The sequence below is a fragment of the Buteo buteo genome, chromosome 8 (genome assembly GCF_964188355.1).
Source record: "Buteo buteo chromosome 8, bButBut1.hap1.1, whole genome shotgun sequence".
Lineage (NCBI taxonomy): Eukaryota > Metazoa > Chordata > Aves > Accipitriformes > Accipitridae > Buteo > Buteo buteo.
The window spans coordinates 24,354,296-24,372,452 of record NC_134178.1 but is presented as its reverse complement, the minus strand read 5'-3'; the positions used below and the strand labels follow the sequence as shown (position 1 = coordinate 24,372,452).

Genomic DNA, 18,157 nt, shown 5'->3' with positions numbered 1-18,157 from the left:
TAGTGACAGGAGGCTTAAATAAGGCTGAGGTACTTGGTGCCTTGCTTTGCCTCAGTCTTCACCAATGAGGTATCCCAGACCACTGTGCTTGGTTGGGGGAGAGGAACTCTGAGCACTGTTGACGGATTGAGTAAGAGATTACTCGAGGAAACTTCACCCATGTAAGTCCACAGGACCCACTGAGCTGCATCCAGTGGTGCTGAGATAATGGAGGAAGGTCTTAGCAAGGCCACTCTGTCATCTTTGAAAGGTCATGGAGAATCAAAGAGGTTTCTGATAAACTGCAGACAGGCCAAAAAGTCAACCTGGCAAGCTATGGGATGGTTTGCATTAGCTGACCATTGAGAAGATGGAGCCAGGCTTTTCACAGCGGTGGATATTGGGAGAATGAGAGTTAGATAAGAGAGATTCAGCCTAGATATATGAAGCATTCTTCCCCATGAGGACAGGCAGGCAGTGGAGGTTGCCCAGAGAGGCTGTGCAGGCTCTGTCAAACCTTGAAGGCTTTTAAGATGTGCCTGGGAAAAGTCCTGAGCAGCCTGGTCTGATCTCACAGATGACATCCTGCTTTAAGCAGGAGGTTTGAAAAGAGACTTCCATCAGTTCCTTCTGAGCTGAATTACCCTATGATTCTATAGTAATGTTTTCTGTTTAATTCTGTCTTCCTTTCTTAATTATTTTTTTTCTTCTTTTAACTACTTTGTGTATTGAACTGATACTTTCATGAAACTATCATAAATTCAAAGTTTTGAATAATACTAGTTAGCTTGGTGCCCATAATTTTCTATACATTTTAGGGTTGTTTTCCACCATGTACATCACTGTACACTTATCTGTGTTCAATTTAGCTTTCTTATTACATAGTCTCTCAGTCCCATATGATCCTTCTGTCAGTTCATCTTTGCCAGCTCTTGTTTTTACTACATTGCGCATCTCTGTACTGAGCAAACTTGGTGATCTTGCCACTTGCTCTCTTTTCTAGATCACTTCCGAATTTTGCTTACCGGCACAGACTTCATGAATTTGCAGTAACCTCCCTTCAGGCTGGAACAGATGGTTTACTTCCTGCCCTCTTTTTCTTTTTGATTACCTATTTGTCTGTACCTCGACCTTCCATCTTACCTCATTGCTGCTTAGTTAAAAGTTTCTGTTGAATGACTTCTTCAGAAATTACTGTGAAGTCCCAGTAGACTACATAAATTGGATTGCTGTTATCCATGTTCTTTTTGACTTCTTAGGGTTGAGTGGTTTTGGGTTTTTGTTTGTGGTGTTTTGTTTTTGTTTGTTTGTTTTCTGGGTTTTTTATGGACAGGGTTTACTTACCTGAAGGTAATACTTAGGTAACGCTGTAGATAAGGAAACAGAAAGCCTTCTTTATTTGTTCTACCACCTCCCTCCCCACCGAAATTTTTGTGTTCTTAGGCCTCTTTTCTTTCAGCATCTGGTAATCTATCAGCTGTTTGAATTTTCTGTTTTCCTGAGATGTTTTGATGTTTCCCTTGTTCATCTTTCCTCCTTTCCTTATTCTTTCACATGAATAGCTCTTTTTCCAATAGCAGAAACATTGTCTTGGTGCTAATATAGAGAAACATTTTATTTCCATAAAGCTCTTTGTGGAGGTAATATGACTTGGCGTTTTACCTTCTCTGTTGTGTAATCAGATTTTACATTCCATAGTAGTCCCAAATCTCAAGATGACTTATTTTATGTGTATGTGCATTTCTGTAAAAGAAATATTTATATACAGGATACTGCAAATGTTTAAATAAATGTTTTCAAGGAAACTTGAATTTTAATTCATTAACCACAGAGGTAAGAACAGAGGTTAGAGAATGTAAAAACCTACATTAGACTTATGATTTCATGTTATTTATACATGATGTGCAACTTTATACCTTGAAAATGGATTCTAAAGAGGGCTAGCTAGTTCTTATGGTCACTACACATGTGAAAATCTGTGGCATTTGTAATTATAAAGGTTTAATCCTAAAAGATAGTTAAACTTATGTATTTATATCTATAGAATGTAATTCAAGTAAACCATTGAAAGATTTATAACTTCAGTTGGTTGAAAATGTAGGTTATTAATATTGTCTGCCAGCCAGGAAGACTTATGTTTCAAACAGCCATCCCAGGAAACTTAATGCATGTTAATTTAGAGTATTAGCTAATACCATACTTATTTATCCACAGGGCACATTGACTCCTTGGGTTGCATTGACTATGTAGAAGCATTTTCAAGCTTTCTTTAGGAGTCTTTTGAAACCTGACACATCACATAGGTCAACAATATCTAAATGTTAACTACTGTCAGTCACAAAGATATATTGTGTAATATAATCTAAAACTAAATTGCAAAGAAAGAATTTTTTTTTCCCCTTCTACTTAAGGGGTGCTTGTTAAGGGGAAAAAAGCTTTTGACATTTTGACAGTTTCCTTATGCAATGTATGTTGTTTTTTATAGCCACCATTAGCTGACTTAGTCAAATGCAATCATCAATTGTTCATTGTATTTGCATTAAAAGCATGAAATTCCTTAAGCTGTGTTTTCAGTGAGTGTCAGCAAACCTTAACAAGATTCAAACTTTCCTAGAAATATTGCCTTTTATACTGTGTTTATTTGGGCATTAGAGAAATACACACATATGGAAGTCATCCTCTTCTGTAGGGGAAGAGGGGAGTATCTCTTCAGATACCTCTAAACCAAAGTATTGCTTTCAACAGTTACATTCAGCATCTTTAGAATGAACAGTAATAGTTTTTCCACAGTGTAACTTCTACAAATCTGTCCTCCTGTTGAAGACTTTTGACTTGATAATAACTTGAATTTAAAACTGAGTCCCCCAGAAAATATATCAAAACAAAACTGTATTAAAGTATGTTTGCTTCTTCCTTACCTGCCAAGAAACGAATCAAGTCTCTCAATGATTTCCCACCTCTTCTTGAACTTGTAATAAACCTCTATTTTTGACAGTTCACCCATAGATGCTTTTGCTACTGTTTATTTACATTAACTTTTATAGTGGGATTCCTAAATCTTGAGGTTTTAGAACATTTCTAGAAGATTGTTTGTGTGGGTTTGGTGGGTTTTTTTAATTCTCATTATTGTAACTACATATGTCTGCTCTTGAAATAGAACTGAAGATAGCAAGTTCTTTAAAGAAACAAAACATGAATATACTCCTATATGCTTTTACTTCCTTTTTTTTCAGTAGATTTCAGTGGCTCCCTTGTAAAAATGTAACTTTACAATTTTCCTTGGTTTTAAGAGTTTATAGTCTGAAAATGGCTTATAAATAACACATTTATTGAGGCTGTGAAGCGGCTCCTTTGTGTCATGCTGAGCATGAGTTAAGTGTTTGCAGGACGTGGGACATAGAAGGTGGGTAACGCACAGGACACAGAAGTGTTGCTGGAATCGTGTCTGTAGGCTTGCTGCCTGTGCAAGTTGTCTCCCAGGTGTTTTGCTTTAAGGCATTGCACAAGACTAACTTTATCTTTTGGAGTTCCAAGTAGGGCTTCAGTCATGTGTGAGAAGTATACTTGCCCCTTGAAAAAGGTGTCATGGGAGATACTGAGTAGTTGGTTGTTTAGTGAATGTCGCCTACTCAGTGTGCTAAGACAAATTTCTGATGGAAGGAAGAAAGTCTGTGGTGAAACATAATGAAAATTGTACTTTCCTTCCCCCCCCATCCCATACCTAAAGTACTAGGTGCAGTGTTTTCCTGGGTCTCGTGAGTTCCTGAAGGCCTGTCTGGATTGTAGCTCCTCCCTTTCCCAAATGAGTTATCCCAGCAGGACAGCTGAGGCTTGGCATCCCCACACTCTTTTCTCTGGGAGTCTGTCAGAGTCTGGTTAATCATTCAAAAATGAGAGCTTCCCCCCCCCCCCCCCGAAGTACAGAGCTTGCAGAACAAAGAATTAAAAAGCTACTGTCTTACAAGCATAAATCTCCATGGCTGCTCTCTTTAACTTTTATTTTCAGGGTCCCTCACACCACTTCTGTCATTTTACTCTGTTGCATTGTGTTTAGGAGCAGCCTTCTTGCTTTTCTGATGTCAATATATTTGGGGTTAGGATCTCATTTGATCCTAAGCTTCTAGTTCTGGGAAGAAGCGAGCCAGCTTGAGGGGTAAGAATCAAGGAAGTATCTTCTTCCCAGTTGGTGGCTCAGCTATTGTTCTTAACATCTTTGAAGTAGCCCACCGCAAGTATCTAACTTTTGCATTGTTTTGTTTTTCCTGTTTGTCATGTTGAATGGAAGGGATTGTGATGGATGACATGGTAATGCATTAATACCAAAAAGCCTAGTATTATATAATGAGAGTTGCATATATGTATATTGTACACAACTCCCTTGCTTTCCTGGACATGCAACGGAAGGTTGCATGCTAAAGAACATTCAGTGTGCAATCCCCATTTGAGTTAAAGTGGTCATTGATGGAATATTTTCTTTCCACTATTTTCTCTCTGGAGCAGCCTGGGAGGGGTGGGATATGATATCAACTGTTCTGTAGAATTTCATGGGAAGAGGAATAATGAAATGGGAAATCTAATTTCTTGCTTTCCCTCTGTCACTCCCTCTGTTCCCCTGTAGAGTAAAGATTGACCTGTCACTTCCAAGTTCAGTCATCCTATGATATTGCTGACAGGAAATTCCTTTTCCTGGTTTTTGTTCTTCACTGTGGTCTCCAGCTCCCTCAGGTTGCTTGTGTGATTTTTGAAACTCTTGCCTTATATTTAGTGGTATACAATATTGCGATTTCTGTTGTGAAGGGTTGGAAAGCTTTAACGGATGGTGGCTTTAGCTTTGACTCTGTGGTGGGTTGACCCTGGTTGGATGCCAGGTGCCCACCAAAGCCGCTCTATCACTCCCCCTCCTCAGCTGGGGGGGAAGAAAATATAACAGAAGGCTCGTGGGTCAAGATAAGGACAGTTTAATACAGTGATAGCAAAGGTCGCGCGTGCGAAAGCAAAGAAAAAAACAAATGATGTTATTCTCTACTTCCCATCAGCAGGCGATGTCTAGCCACTTCTCGGGAAGCAGGGCTTCAGTACGCGTCGTGGTTGCTCCGGAAGACAAAATGCCCCCCCCTCTGTCTCCCTTTACTTAGCTTTTATATCTGAGCTGACGTCATATGGTATGGAATATCTGTTTGGTTAGTTTAGGTCAGCTGTCCTGATTGTGTCCCCTCCCAAGATCTTGCTCTGCCCCAGCCTGCCATTGAGGGGAGGGCAAAAATGTTGGGGAGACAGCCTTGATGCTGTGCCAGCACTGCTCAGCAGTAGCCAAAACACTGGTGTGCTATCAACACCTTTCTAGCTACTGATGCAGGGCACAGTGCTATGAGGGCTGCTGTGGGGAGTATTAACTCCATCTCAGCCAGACCCAATACAGACTCATACATAGTTGTCCCTTTAATTAAAATAAAGGATACAGAATAGGTGTTGGGTTGTGATCCTATGTGCAATTCCTAGGTTTAGAAGGGCATAAAGCTTTTGCATTGTTTAGGTGTGGTGTTTAAGGTTATACCACAAACTGATTTCATGTTGTTGTGCATTTAGGCAAGAAGTTGAAAACTGTAACCATGTCAGGAAATGTTGGCTGTTATTTTATGTCCTAACAGAATTTTTTTTCTTGCTTTGAATATGTAGTAGAGGAGTGGTTGAATGGCATTTTTTTAGTATGTGCCAAGACACAAGTATAAAGTGAATTCTTCTGGACACATCTCACATCATACTTATCTGTCTCCTGAATTGCAGTAATGTTCTGAGTTTGTTGCTATAAACAAGTAAATGTTCTCTAAATGCAGGCTGGTAATACCATGGTGAGCTGTTTGTTGAAAATGTTGACTTATCTCAAGTCTGCTAGAGGTCTTAAGTTAGTTTGACTTTCTAGATCAAACAGTATGAAAGCTGTTTTCCATCTTCTTCTTCCATGTTACACCTCAGCCTTTTGGAAAAGCAAAACATGACAGCTTAAAACTGCATTTTATACTTTGGTTTTCAGCAATTTGGAATGCTGATTGGTTGATGGTTTATAAATAAAAATGTCCTTTTTGAGATACTTTCCAAAGCTTTTAAGATCTGAGATTGAATCTCTCTGTGACTTTGAAAATGCTAAATGTTTTCCTGACTGCTACCACTGTACATGTGGAGTTTTTCTGCTGAAGTTCAGCCATGAGATAGTGTCATATCTGTCCGTAGGAGTTTTGTTTCGGAGAGGGAGAGAGAAAAAACTCCTCTTCCTATACTTTCACAACGAAGTTTGAACAGGAACTTGCTCTAGTCCCAGCTTTGAAGCTGTTTTCTTCTCTTCCCTTCTCTTCCTTACAGGCGATTTTCTAAACAATATGAGGATTTTCAGGAAGGCTTTTGGCTGTGCCAAATTCTCGGTGTATGGAAAGAAGCAATATCAGGAATGTTTTGGGTGACTTCCTCATTTTCTTAATTTTTTTTTTTCTCTGAAAGGTAGAAGACATTACACAGGGCTACTGTGTGCTTAAGAGAAAATATATTTAAAATTCTCTATAGTCTTGTTACAATAATTATTTTCTACATTGTAAGTAAAATGTGTTTAAACTAATTTGCATATACATATAACAGTCAGTTTCCTTTTCATTTAAGCATTATAGGAAGAATTCTTGTTGTATTTATGCTTGCTGACTTTTATTGCTATGCAGTGCATGCATAGGGTCAAATACAGGTCTGATGACCACATTTAATGCCTGTCATTAGTCTCTATTCTGAAAACAGGATTTACCACTTACAGGAATAAGACATGCACAAATGGAGTAGGAGGCAGCCCTAGTGTGAGTTCTAAGAAGGTGCTGGTTAGAAAGAAGTGTAGCGCAGGAGCAGAGCGGCCACTTCATGGACTTTGTTGTAATAGAAGTAGGTTTAAGAATATGAACCAAAAGGTAAAATAGTAAAATAGATCAATAAATAGAAAAAGTGGGGAAGGACTTAAAGAGGAGGGAGAAATCATTCTCCCAATTTAGTGGTATAGAGTCCAGAAGACTTGAAAGTTGGAGAGAAGTGGACTTAGTTGCCAGTGAAGTTGCTTATGTTTTTGCAGCACGGAGCTTTGCTGGACACTAATATTCAATCTGAAGTGTGTAGGAGTGTCAAGTCACTAATAAGCCTAAGTGTACTTCAAGTATGGATAACTAGTAAATTTAAAGTTCTTAATGTTATTGGAAGGAGCATATGGTAACGTGTGCAGGTGGGAGCATACCTTCCATAGAGTTCTGTGTTTTCTTTGATTTAGGTTATTGGCATGAATAAAAAGTTAACCCTAATAATAGTCGATCTACCCCACTAAAACTAGCTCTATATACAGTAAACCACCAAAATTGTTTATAAAGTGAAGTGAGAACATAAATCTAATTTGTCATGTTGGCAGAGGCAAACTATTCCAAATATTATAATTAATGACATGGGCAGAGCTCTGTTTTTGCTTTTTATTTTTAGAACAATAATAATGTATTCATTCTTTAAAATTGCTCTCTGCTTGCTATACAGAATGAAGGTAGTTACAGTCTCTGCTTCGTGGCTTTAAAATCTGAATAGATGTAATATTGGAAATGTATAAAAGGCCCCAGATGACTAAATGAGACAAATGGGTGTTGTGATGTGTTAATGCATATATAAGCTTTCAACTTATACAAGATCTTGTTTTAGCTAAATGCCAGTACATGAAACAATTCATTTAAGAGCTCTGTAGGAATGCATACTTTACTTTTCCCCCTGCCAGAGAGTTGCTTTTCAAGCCATACTAATAAGATATATTTAGTTTTTGGTTACTAGCCAAATTAAGTTCGTCCTAAGTTTTCTTTGCCAAAATTCAAGTTAGTCGTTTTATTTTTCTCCTGTTAAATCTCAAGCTTTGGCACTAATTTGGACAAATTCCTAGCCAGTATTTGCTGCTGACACATAGGTATTGTTATGCACACCTACACTAGTCCTGGCACCCTTGCCTGATGTTAATCCCCATCACTTTGGTAAAAGGGAGCCTACAAACTGGCCGCCACAAGAATGGGAGTTGCACAGCTTTTCTTGGGGCTGCTCTAAGAGAAACCTGAATGATGATGGCATTTCACAATATGCTGGTGAAGTTCCAGCTGTGTGCCAGTAGGTGTGTCCTATTTTGTTTGCTAAGCTTCATTAGTAACTGTGATTCCCCCCCCCCCCTTACTTATCACCTTAGGACAAGTTGAGGTTTTCTGCAGGCATTACAGTACAGGTCAAATATATTCATTCTACTTAAGTATCCTAGATGATTTTCTGCCAAATAAGAATGTTTCTGGCATCTTGCTGACTGGTTTAGAATTAGTAGTCTGAATTGCTTTAATGGGTGTTTCACAGAACAATTTGAAAGTCATTCCTTCCTTCCAAGCTTAACCTTTGCAAATTGAATGGGAAGATGGCTGTGTTCATAGCATTATGAAATTAAGGTTTTTGTGTAAAATTGTATAAAGGTGATCAATATTTAAAATTCCCCGGTTCTTGTGCAATAATTTTTGCTTTTTGTTCTCAGTGGTGGAAACAAATACAAAATTGCTAGTCAAAGAAAACAAAAGGTTTTCATACATCTGTTAGTGAAACAGCTGCTTTTAGTGCCCTGTGCTTTTAGAACTTGCAAGAATCCATCAAAGAGCGTGTCTAAAGCTTTGTGCTGCATCTTGGTAGGTCATATCTTATCTAGATACAGAAGTACTGTTTTCCTACTCTCCAAGTATTGTTGATGTCAGTAACTACTATTTTAGGACTCTGCTGGTGGTTCTGCATGCCAAGCTTTTATGGATTTAATATGCTGACTAATTTATATTCTAGCAGTATTAATGCAGCATCACAGTGCTTGAATGTTAAGAATGTTAGGAATTACCTTTACTCAGGCAACCTAAATTCTGCCAAGGTCCTTAGTTTTGATAATCTTAAACAGTAAGAGAGGGAAAGGGATAAGCAGGGTGTTTTAGGTGAAACCAAGGCAGCTTATATTCTGAAACTGCATTTGGACTCTATACAGCGTGGGTAGATATTACTCAGAAAAGTGAACCTTTTTAGTATTTTACAGTCTTGAAGCTACAACTATACCTAGCTCTTTCTGGCATGACAGAAAATACATCTATATCATCAGCACCTGTAGCAGGGGAAAGCCACAGTATGTCTTGTCATACAGCATAGCTAGTTTGAACGCCCTAAACTGATACTGAATTTTTGTTGTTGTTGTTTATTCTCATTTTCTTTTACTATCTTGTTCAGCCCCCAAACTGACATGATAGAAGGCAGGTATACTAAAAATCTGTTGATTTTCATGACAATTTGAATTGATATAACTTATCTTAGCCTTACTTGGTCAAGTTTCCAGATGACAGCTTTTAAATAGGTTTAAGTACACTGGGGGGAAAAAACCCCCCACCCTTTAGAGAATTTTTCTTGCATGCATAAGTTTTGTGTACTTTACGCTGGAAGACTTAGGCCAGTAGATATGAAGTATCACCTTTCAGGTCCAGTCTGTTTTCTTGCACTGGGACTCCTGACACTTTTCTGTAGCTGAAGCCAAGTGGGTAAGAGATGAAGTGCTGAAGGCCAGTGCTTTGGCATGGGTCCAGTGGGTGGCACTCGGGCCAGGGACAGTCTCTGCTGTGTCTCTCGGTGGCTGCAGAAGAACAGCTTCTGCTCCATGGCATCACCTACCCTGGGTGTAGAAAACCTAGTCAACAGATGGCTTGGCAAATTGGGAATTGTTTTGCCTAGCCCCTTTCTGAAGCGCTGGGGTGGTTGGCCATGGGAGGTCTCTGCTGCAATGAGGGCTTAGGTGAGCTCATTTATATCTCCTTACCTCAGAAAGAACCATAGGTTCCTCCTTGAGGTACTTCGGGCACAAAAATTGGTTGGTCTTAGGCATGCTTATTGTATACTTGTTTATACTTACACTGGGAAATTACCTTCTTTTTTTTTACGAAGATAGAAGTTTCCTGAAGTTGCTTTAGCTCAGTATAGAAGAGCTACAACATAGTACTGTCCTGTAAGCATTAGTGGTGTTGGCAGTAGATTAACTGTGAGTGTTCTGCTGCATCTCAGTACAACCACACACAGCATAAGCTGTTTTGGAGAAAAGTTTAATAACTAAGTATCTTGCATAAGAAATTTTGAGTAGAACAAAGCTGAAGAAGAAAAGACCATATCAGGCAATCCTCTTGATTATTCTCAGCAGCTTGCAAAAATAGGTCTGTTCAGCTTAGTAAAGCATGGAGTTATATGTTCACAGTTCAGAGTTCTGGATTAAAGAAATATAGTTCTTGTGGATTGAACGCCAGGCAAAAATTCTAAACTTTAATACAGTTTTCTGTACTTAATTCGTATATGTGTGTTATGAAATTGGGCAGCTCAGCTGCTTGGGACTTTGATGGGACTTGGATTAGTCATGAAGAGAAGTCAGTCTTTGGACATTATATTTCAGCAGCTGGTTTATTTTGTATGTAAGACATTGCTGTGTTTTGCTTGATGAAGAGCCCACCAGTGGAATGCTGTTACATCATGAAACATAACTTCAATTAGTATCAACTTCTAGAATGACACTCAAATTAAATATTAACATTTGCTATTCTTTGAGTAAGTAAACAAGGACTCTGTTTTAATCTCCATTCTCTGCAAGGACGGATAAAAGGGGAACCTGTATTTTGAACAGCAAAAGAGAAAAAAAAAGCTTCACTACTCAATTGTCTGTTGATTTAGCAAGGTCAGAAAGATGTTTTTTGGTTGGTGTTTCTGATAATATTTTTCAAATTATTTTATTTTTAAATTTAAAAATGTTAGGAAGGACAACTTTTTGCTGGAGACACCATATACTGTGGGGTATTGGAAGAGGTTAAACTTGGTAAAGGCTCTTTCACGAGGAGAGCTGGGAACATTGCAACTTTTGACAAACTCATCTTTTTTTTCCTTCCAACATGTTCTAAATTATTAGAATAAATGCAATGCCTCTTCACAATTTGAATGTCACTTTCTTGACACTGTGTGGTTGAAATCCTATTAAACTCGCTGTGGTCTGCGACTTAAGTCTTTACCTGTGTAGGACAAGTTGCGGGATCAAAGTCTATTGCTGGGGGAGGCAAGCTCTGCCTTTCCAAAATAAATAGCTAATATGTGATCTGGGGGGGTGGGGGGTAGTTAATCATAGGTTGTAAAACCAAAGGGTATGAATAGGAGGGTAAATCTTCCTGGTGCTTCTCTGATGAGCATGTTTAAAATGCTTTAGACCTTTACTGCTACCCTTTCTTCATCAAAATGCTAGTCTGCGGTAATGAAGTGAACTTTAACTAAAGTGCTTTCTGCCTGTACATGATGCCTGCAATGATGCGGTTACGCAAGTGCTGAGGTCTTCAGTTTTCAGCCACTGCTTTGGACTTTTATTTTTGCAACCCGGAGTCATTTTGTTCTTGTACTCTCTTGGCTTCAGGCTCTGTGTTACACTATGGGGTTCTTTGTGGGTGTGCCTGTAGACACCTGTTTTCATGTCTTATTGTCTGTAAAACGAGAATGTTACCAGTTCCTTACCTGCAAAGATGTATAACCCTGTTTCCTCACTCTAATATACATCATACAGATCCTATAATAATGGGAGGAGTAAACAGAATGCAAAAAATACAGATAATTGCAAGTGGATTTAAGTTGCGTATACAAAGATGTACTCTCTCTGTGCTGGGGAGGTAGATGATAGAGGGGCTACAAGATGAATTTTACATGTCTAAACAGGCTTTAATTTCAATTTGAAAACTAACAGTTACAAAATCAATAAAATTCTTGGTTTTAAACTAATAAGTAGTTTACCTATCATCTAAAATTGTTCTGTTTATGTGATTAAGTATAAAGAAGGTTTTTTTTATTATGCTGTTTACTTGGCAAAAATAGTTATCTTCTGGTGAAAATGTGCTTAGTAAACTTAAGTGAAATAATCTAGCTTCTGAAATGAAACTTTAGCACTGCATATGTTTAACATTCCATTTATTTTGCTAAGGCACGTTTGGAAGAATTTTGTTTGTAGAAGTGCTTAAATGTTTTTTGTTTTTTTTTTTTTTGTTTTTCTTTTCAGTCATTATTTAACCTACTGGAGTTTCGAAGACTAGTTTTAAATTTCAATCCTCCTGCAAATGCTCAAGACTTGCCCCGAAACCAAAAGGTAAAATTGGAAGCTAACTTCCCCTCATGGCTGATAAGGGTGTTTCTCTCTTGTAATTGAATTTTGCGCTGTTCCTAGCTCAAATTAGCATGGATTTTATAGGTGCTAATTAGTGTTTCTTTGAGCTTCCTATTATGGGTCTTACATAAAATACATTAGCCTCACATTAGAGCATGGGCAGGGTGTTGAGAGAGGCAGAGTTTGCTCGGCGTACTGCTGCTTAGACCAGATTCAGTGGAAGGGCTTTGCCGACACAGCTGTAGCAGCACTGCCGCTAGTAGGTGAGCATTTCTAATGTGAACGTAGCCTGTGTTAGCAAACATTTTATTTTTAACCTAGTATTAAGTACTGTGTGTGACTGACATTCCCTAGGATCAAATTTCCTTGCTAATAAAGACCAAGTTTTAATAATCCCAGATTTTCAAAACTTTGGTTTACATCCTGTTGTTCTTCCAGTTGATAGAAAGTAGAGTTTAATGCAAGGGTCATGACACTCTCTTGATTCAGAATTAAAGCATGTGGTTGTACTTAAGGGAATATTGCATAGTGGGGTGTTTTTGTTTCCTGTCAATATATTGAATTCAAATGCTATTAATAATTTGCCATGTAAAATTTTGAATCCACAAGTCATTGGTATAAATTTTGACTTTAAAAAAAAACCCAAATGAAACAAACAACCCCACCCTGTTTGCATCCACTGATTGGACTTTGTTTTTCTGGATTTTAAACTTGGCCATACACTTAAAATCTCCAATCTGTTTTTGTTCTTTTTAATTTGAATTCACTTTTCTTCCTTGGTGTGTTCCTCAGCTTCCTTCTGTACAACAAATATGGTTGTCTGTATTTACTGCAGCTTCTTGGCTCTGCAGTTCTCTTACCTCTTGCTATCATATGAACAGATCTTTTTTGCTGTACACAGTGAGGCCAGCTAAATATTTGACTTCAACAATATCTTCAGGAAACCTTTTATTATCAGAGGAAGTGGGTTACTGTGCTACAGGTTAGCACATCCTTCCCCCTGTTTCAACATTATCATTATGCCAGCCAGTGTCCTGGCATACTGATTGACAATAATGAATGTTTACTATGTATTAAACATGTAGATTGCTTTATAAGCATTTCTTAATCATAAATTGTTCCAATATCAGTGTATCAAGAAATTATTTATGCAGGCAGGATAGGTGATAAAATAAAGAATGTTTTAGACTATGAAATTCCCATACAGTTTTCATTTCAAAATTGATATTAATCTTTTTTGTGTGTGTGTTGGTGGACCTACAGTATGCTTTAAAATTGAGAGCCATATGCTGTGCTGTGATCACTTTATTAGTTCTTTTGTTTTAATGTGCAAGTCCTTTGTGGAACTGTATACCTTGTCTTGGAGTGGCTCACATCCTTTTGAAGATTTTAGGCTTTGTTTAGTCAGAAACACAGTTTGTTGTGGTAATGCCCACATAATCTGGTCAAGGATCGTGCCTAATGTATTAAACTGAGCTTTCTCAAAAAAACAACAAGGCTTTCTCTAATTTTAGAGAACTTTTTATAGGCTTCACAGCGGTATTTGTTCTGAGTAATCCCACTGACATCAGTAGCCAGTTGTTCAACCTAAAGCTACAAGTATGCTTAAAACTCAGCCAAATTAGTTGTGTAAATTTAAGTAAGTAATGCAATAATACTCACTGGCTGTGTATTTCAGATTTAACAAAAGGAAGGTGAGATCTAGAGTATTCTCTGGTCAGTTGTGTATATTATGCGTATGAATTATCACTGGTATTAAAGCATCTTGACAAAATACATCTGTATTTAAAACTTGAAATTCTATTCATTTTTAATAGATCATGTAAATAGTAAGAAGAGAATCACTTTCACAATTTGTTTCCTTGTTTTGTTGTTATAAAGTGCTTTAAATATGTAAATGGGAGACTGATTTTATTCTTAAATTACGACGATTTAATACTGAATTAGGGTGGCATTTGATGAAGTCTTCAGCCTTTTCTGTGAACATTGTTTATAATTGGCAGGTGACTTGCAAGGTGGACTAGAAGAGCAAGTAAAACTTGAATTTATGTGACTAAAAATATTTGTTTAGATATTATGCGGAACATGTTCCAATTTACCATGCACCATTTTTAAAGCTGAAATAAAGCAGACTTTATGTACAAAAAGCTTTATGCATACAGGATTGACATAGGAGGGACTAAACAAGCCTGCTGTTTGATGAGCATGTGAAATAGTTTGTCATCAAGTAATTCCAGTTTCACCAGCATCTGACATCTGTGCTGCCTTTGAATGATACTTTGTTCTAAATACAGGTGGATATTACATGGGTTTTCAATTTCACAAGTATTTGTTAACTATCTACTCAGGAGTATGAGACATATCCAGTCTCCACAGCATTTGTAACCTGTGGTTGAATCTATGGTATGACAAATTTGTGTTTCAGTTTACGTGGTTTTCATTATACAGGCGTAAAGTATTTCTTCTGCTTCTCTCCTGGAAACCAGATAAAGAACTCCATATTCCCCATGAACTGTACTTAAAAAATAGGTAGAAAGGAGAGCAAAGTATTTCTCTTCTGTCAAGAGAAATAATAATGATTTGCGTACACCTTATAAATTCATGACTTCAGTAAAAAATAAGCTTAAAAATGTACTAGGCAGTGTGAAGGCTTACAAGAAATTCTGCTAGAGGTACAGAGGAATACTCATTTCAGTCAAATCAGTGCATATTGTTGCAGTGTATTACTTAAGGCTTTGTAAGTCTTGGGAGCAACAGTTCTGTCTTAAATGCAACTCAGGTTGTCCACTTGTCCATTCAGCCCCATTTCAAGTCAAACAGCCACATCTAGATGTGGTTTCAGGGAGCTTTCAGTTTCTGACATGTAATTTTCTTCCCAGAGAACTACATTATTTTGTAAGACTGGCAAGCAAAAGGCATGCAACACTACCTTGCTAGTACTACAAGTAAGCTTATATATGATGATGATTGGCTGTATATATGCTTATTTTATTGGGTAATGCTTCTGTAAAGTAGATTTTTGTTACTAGTTAAATATCTTTAATTCTTCTTCAAATACAGGAACATAGGAATCTGCCTTTCATGCGTGAATTGAGGTATCTGTTTGCACTTCTAGTTGGTTCGAAGAGAAAATATGTTGACCCATCAAGAGCGGTTGAAATCCTTAAAGATGCTTTTAAATCAAATGATTCCCAACAGGTAATTTCTATGTATTTTCCTTCAAGCTTATTCATGTTTTCATATGGTCATCTGGACAAAAAAAATTCAGAATGTCCACAGACAAGAAACTCCTAATTATCACAGTCTTTGAGCTTTTTTTCTGATATTAGGTAATCTCTAGTCACTTTTATGAAAACAAAAAACCAAACAAACCCACAAAACCAAAAAAAACCCCAACCAACCAAAAAAATTCCAGTGTGACTATTTTATTCAGTATACTTTCTTCCTATTGTCTTAAAAACTAACTAATAGTTCCACATTCTTGTTTTTAGGGTTTAATTTAGCTTCTAAGTCTGTGGTTTTTGAAAGAGCTTTATTCTTCTGATCTAACAGTATGTCCAGGGCTGGTACAGTCCAAATATAGTATTTGTCTGTGTAGATATTGGTTTGGAGGGTCCTAATATTCATATTCAGGATTCTTGCCTAAATCATAGTGGGTATATTTTGCTTTTCTGAGAAACACTTTGTTTCTTCAGGTGCTTTATTTCTCCCACATGAGGTTATGTGGCTAAGGTGTTTAATTACAACAGCATGCTGAATTTAGTGCTTGATGAAATTAGTATTAGTCACTACTTGTTAGATACCAAAGGGTTTGAACAATGGAATTCATAAGATGCCTTTGGACTAGCATGGTATGAAAGCTGAGCCCAAGTAATAAGGATCACATGACAGTGTGATCGCTGAGGAGCACCAGAGCCTTAGTGTGCTCTAAGAGCCACCTAAAAAAAAAATAAAAAAAAAAAAAAAAAAATCAATCATGGCATAGTCTTAGACATAGTGTGATTTTTTGGAGCTCTTGTGGAGGCGAATACTGCTACACTGACCTTGTAAGGTGACACTTCATTGTGTTCTGTTACATATGTGATTATATACTGATAATTTTATATTTTTCAACAGCAAGATGTTAGTGAATTTACACACAAATTATTAGATTGGCTAGAAGATGCCTTCCAAATTAAAGCTGAAGAAGAGAGGTAAGATTTTTTTTCCTAGCTCTGTATATTATACATTTTGATGAGAAAAAGTAAACCAAATAACCAAAAATACACTTCTCACTGTATGGCTGAAAAAGATCCAACTGTCTAGCTTGTTTTAGTTCAAGCATGTTTTTTCCATATGTGCCAGTACCTTTGATTTTCCGTGAATTCTTCTTTCACTTTCTGATTTCATGTTAAAAATCTTGTTGAATGAAGTCCAAAATATCTGAAGAGTAGAGATTGGTTGTGTTGTACATAATCAATTAGGCTTTTTATCATTTGAATGCATTTTTGCTTTTTGATCGTGTAGTTTAAATGCTTCAAAACCTTGCTCCTGTTTCTCTTCTCAGAAGTAAATACACATTGTTTGTATAAGTGAACATCTGTAAACTGTCTTTTGAATACAAAATTGTTTCTAGAGTGTTGCGGGAAACGGGTTTTACAAGGGTTTTGTACAATTTAACCACTCACGAATTGAATCTGATTTACATAAATTTTCCTAGAATGAAGCACTTCTGAAATTATTGCAGATATATGAATCATTGTTACTGTCTTTAGAGGAAAGTACAAAACTAAATGAACAGTAACTGAGTAAAATAGGCAGCATTTCCATAATGAATTCAGAATATTCTGCTTGTAGTTTTATGAAAGTTCATAGATTTGTGTTTGATTTTTATACTAACATGCTTTCTGTTTTCAGGGATGGAGAGAAACCAAAGAACCCAATGGTGGAGTTGTTTTATGGACGATTTCTAGCAGTAGGTGTACTTGAAGGTATGCATCTGAATTTACTCAGACTTCTGTGCACTTCTGTGCTCATGCCTGTTCAGTGCTTTCCTAAGTACACAGGTGAATGATGCAGTTGTAGCATTTTAGCTACTTCTGCAGAAGTATACTTGGAGAATATGTGTTCGGTCTGTGATGAAATGTTTGTCCTGAGACTATGAGAACGAAGGTAAAAGTAGTGAGCTGCAGTGGTCCAGAAAGACTGTTCTGATAACTTTTAGGAGCTGAGTTGTGGGTACCTAAGTGCAGTAGAAGTTAGGGTAAGATGCTAAGCAAAAATACTTGCAAGAAATTATTATCAGGGCACTTTTACCACTTACTAATGGTATAGAGAAGGCAAGTTACTGTATTTCATCGAGCTAGTCTCTTGCACTCTCTCTGCTTCATTTAATGCAATTTAAAATTTCAATTGCATTTTCTTCTACACAATTTCTGGTATGGATAACTCACCCTCTTAAAAGTACAGTTTGTTGAAAACAAGTCAGTGGAAACTTGCTCCAGGGCAGTGTCAGAGAGAGAGTACTGAGGAGAAAAAGGCTGCAAAACAAACTTCCTTTTATCTTATCTGCATATAATTAGTAGATTTGCAGAATTGCAGTGTTCTCTCTTTCCAGGAGGCCAGCAGTTTTGAAAGTGTTTTTAATGTTGGTGACTCTGCCCCCCATCCTGAGTGTGAATGACTCCTGAGATGCATTTGAATGAAGCATCTTTTAAAGTGGCTTCCAGGTTGTTTCTTGGCCTGGAACAGTATGTCTAACGATTTGTTGTCAGATTTCAAAACCATTCTGCAGATTTCTTGCTATCAGCTAGCATGCTTGCTCCTTTGCATTCAGCTACTTTCATCCCTTACATTCTTATCTTAACTGAGCAGGCATGTAAAAACCAAACCAATGAAAAGAAACTGGTGGATGTAAGAAGACTTTTTACTGACCTTAGGATGAAATAAATTGAAATTATAGATTGAAATAATTTG

The 18,157-nt window shown here is 37.3% G+C and overlaps 1 protein-coding gene across 4 annotated transcripts in view; it reads left to right on the top strand.

Annotated features, from left to right (window-relative positions):
- The window catches only part of USP25 (ubiquitin specific peptidase 25), a 92,819-nt gene that overhangs the window by 41,505 nt on the left and 33,157 nt on the right, over positions 1 to 18,157 (top strand). For 3 of the 4 annotated variants that reach the window (XM_075033920.1, XM_075033919.1, XM_075033921.1), the window contains 4 exons: positions 12,098 to 12,184; positions 15,263 to 15,400; positions 16,319 to 16,395; positions 17,099 to 17,172. In XM_075033920.1, coding sequence (XP_074890021.1) covers positions 12,098 to 12,184; positions 15,263 to 15,400; positions 16,319 to 16,395; positions 17,099 to 17,172 — 376 coding nt within the window. Of the gene's footprint in view, positions 1 to 9,802; positions 9,821 to 12,097; positions 12,185 to 15,262; positions 15,401 to 16,318; positions 16,396 to 17,098; positions 17,173 to 18,157 lie in introns of those variants that run through there. The other variant, XM_075033922.1, reaches the window with a different exon arrangement.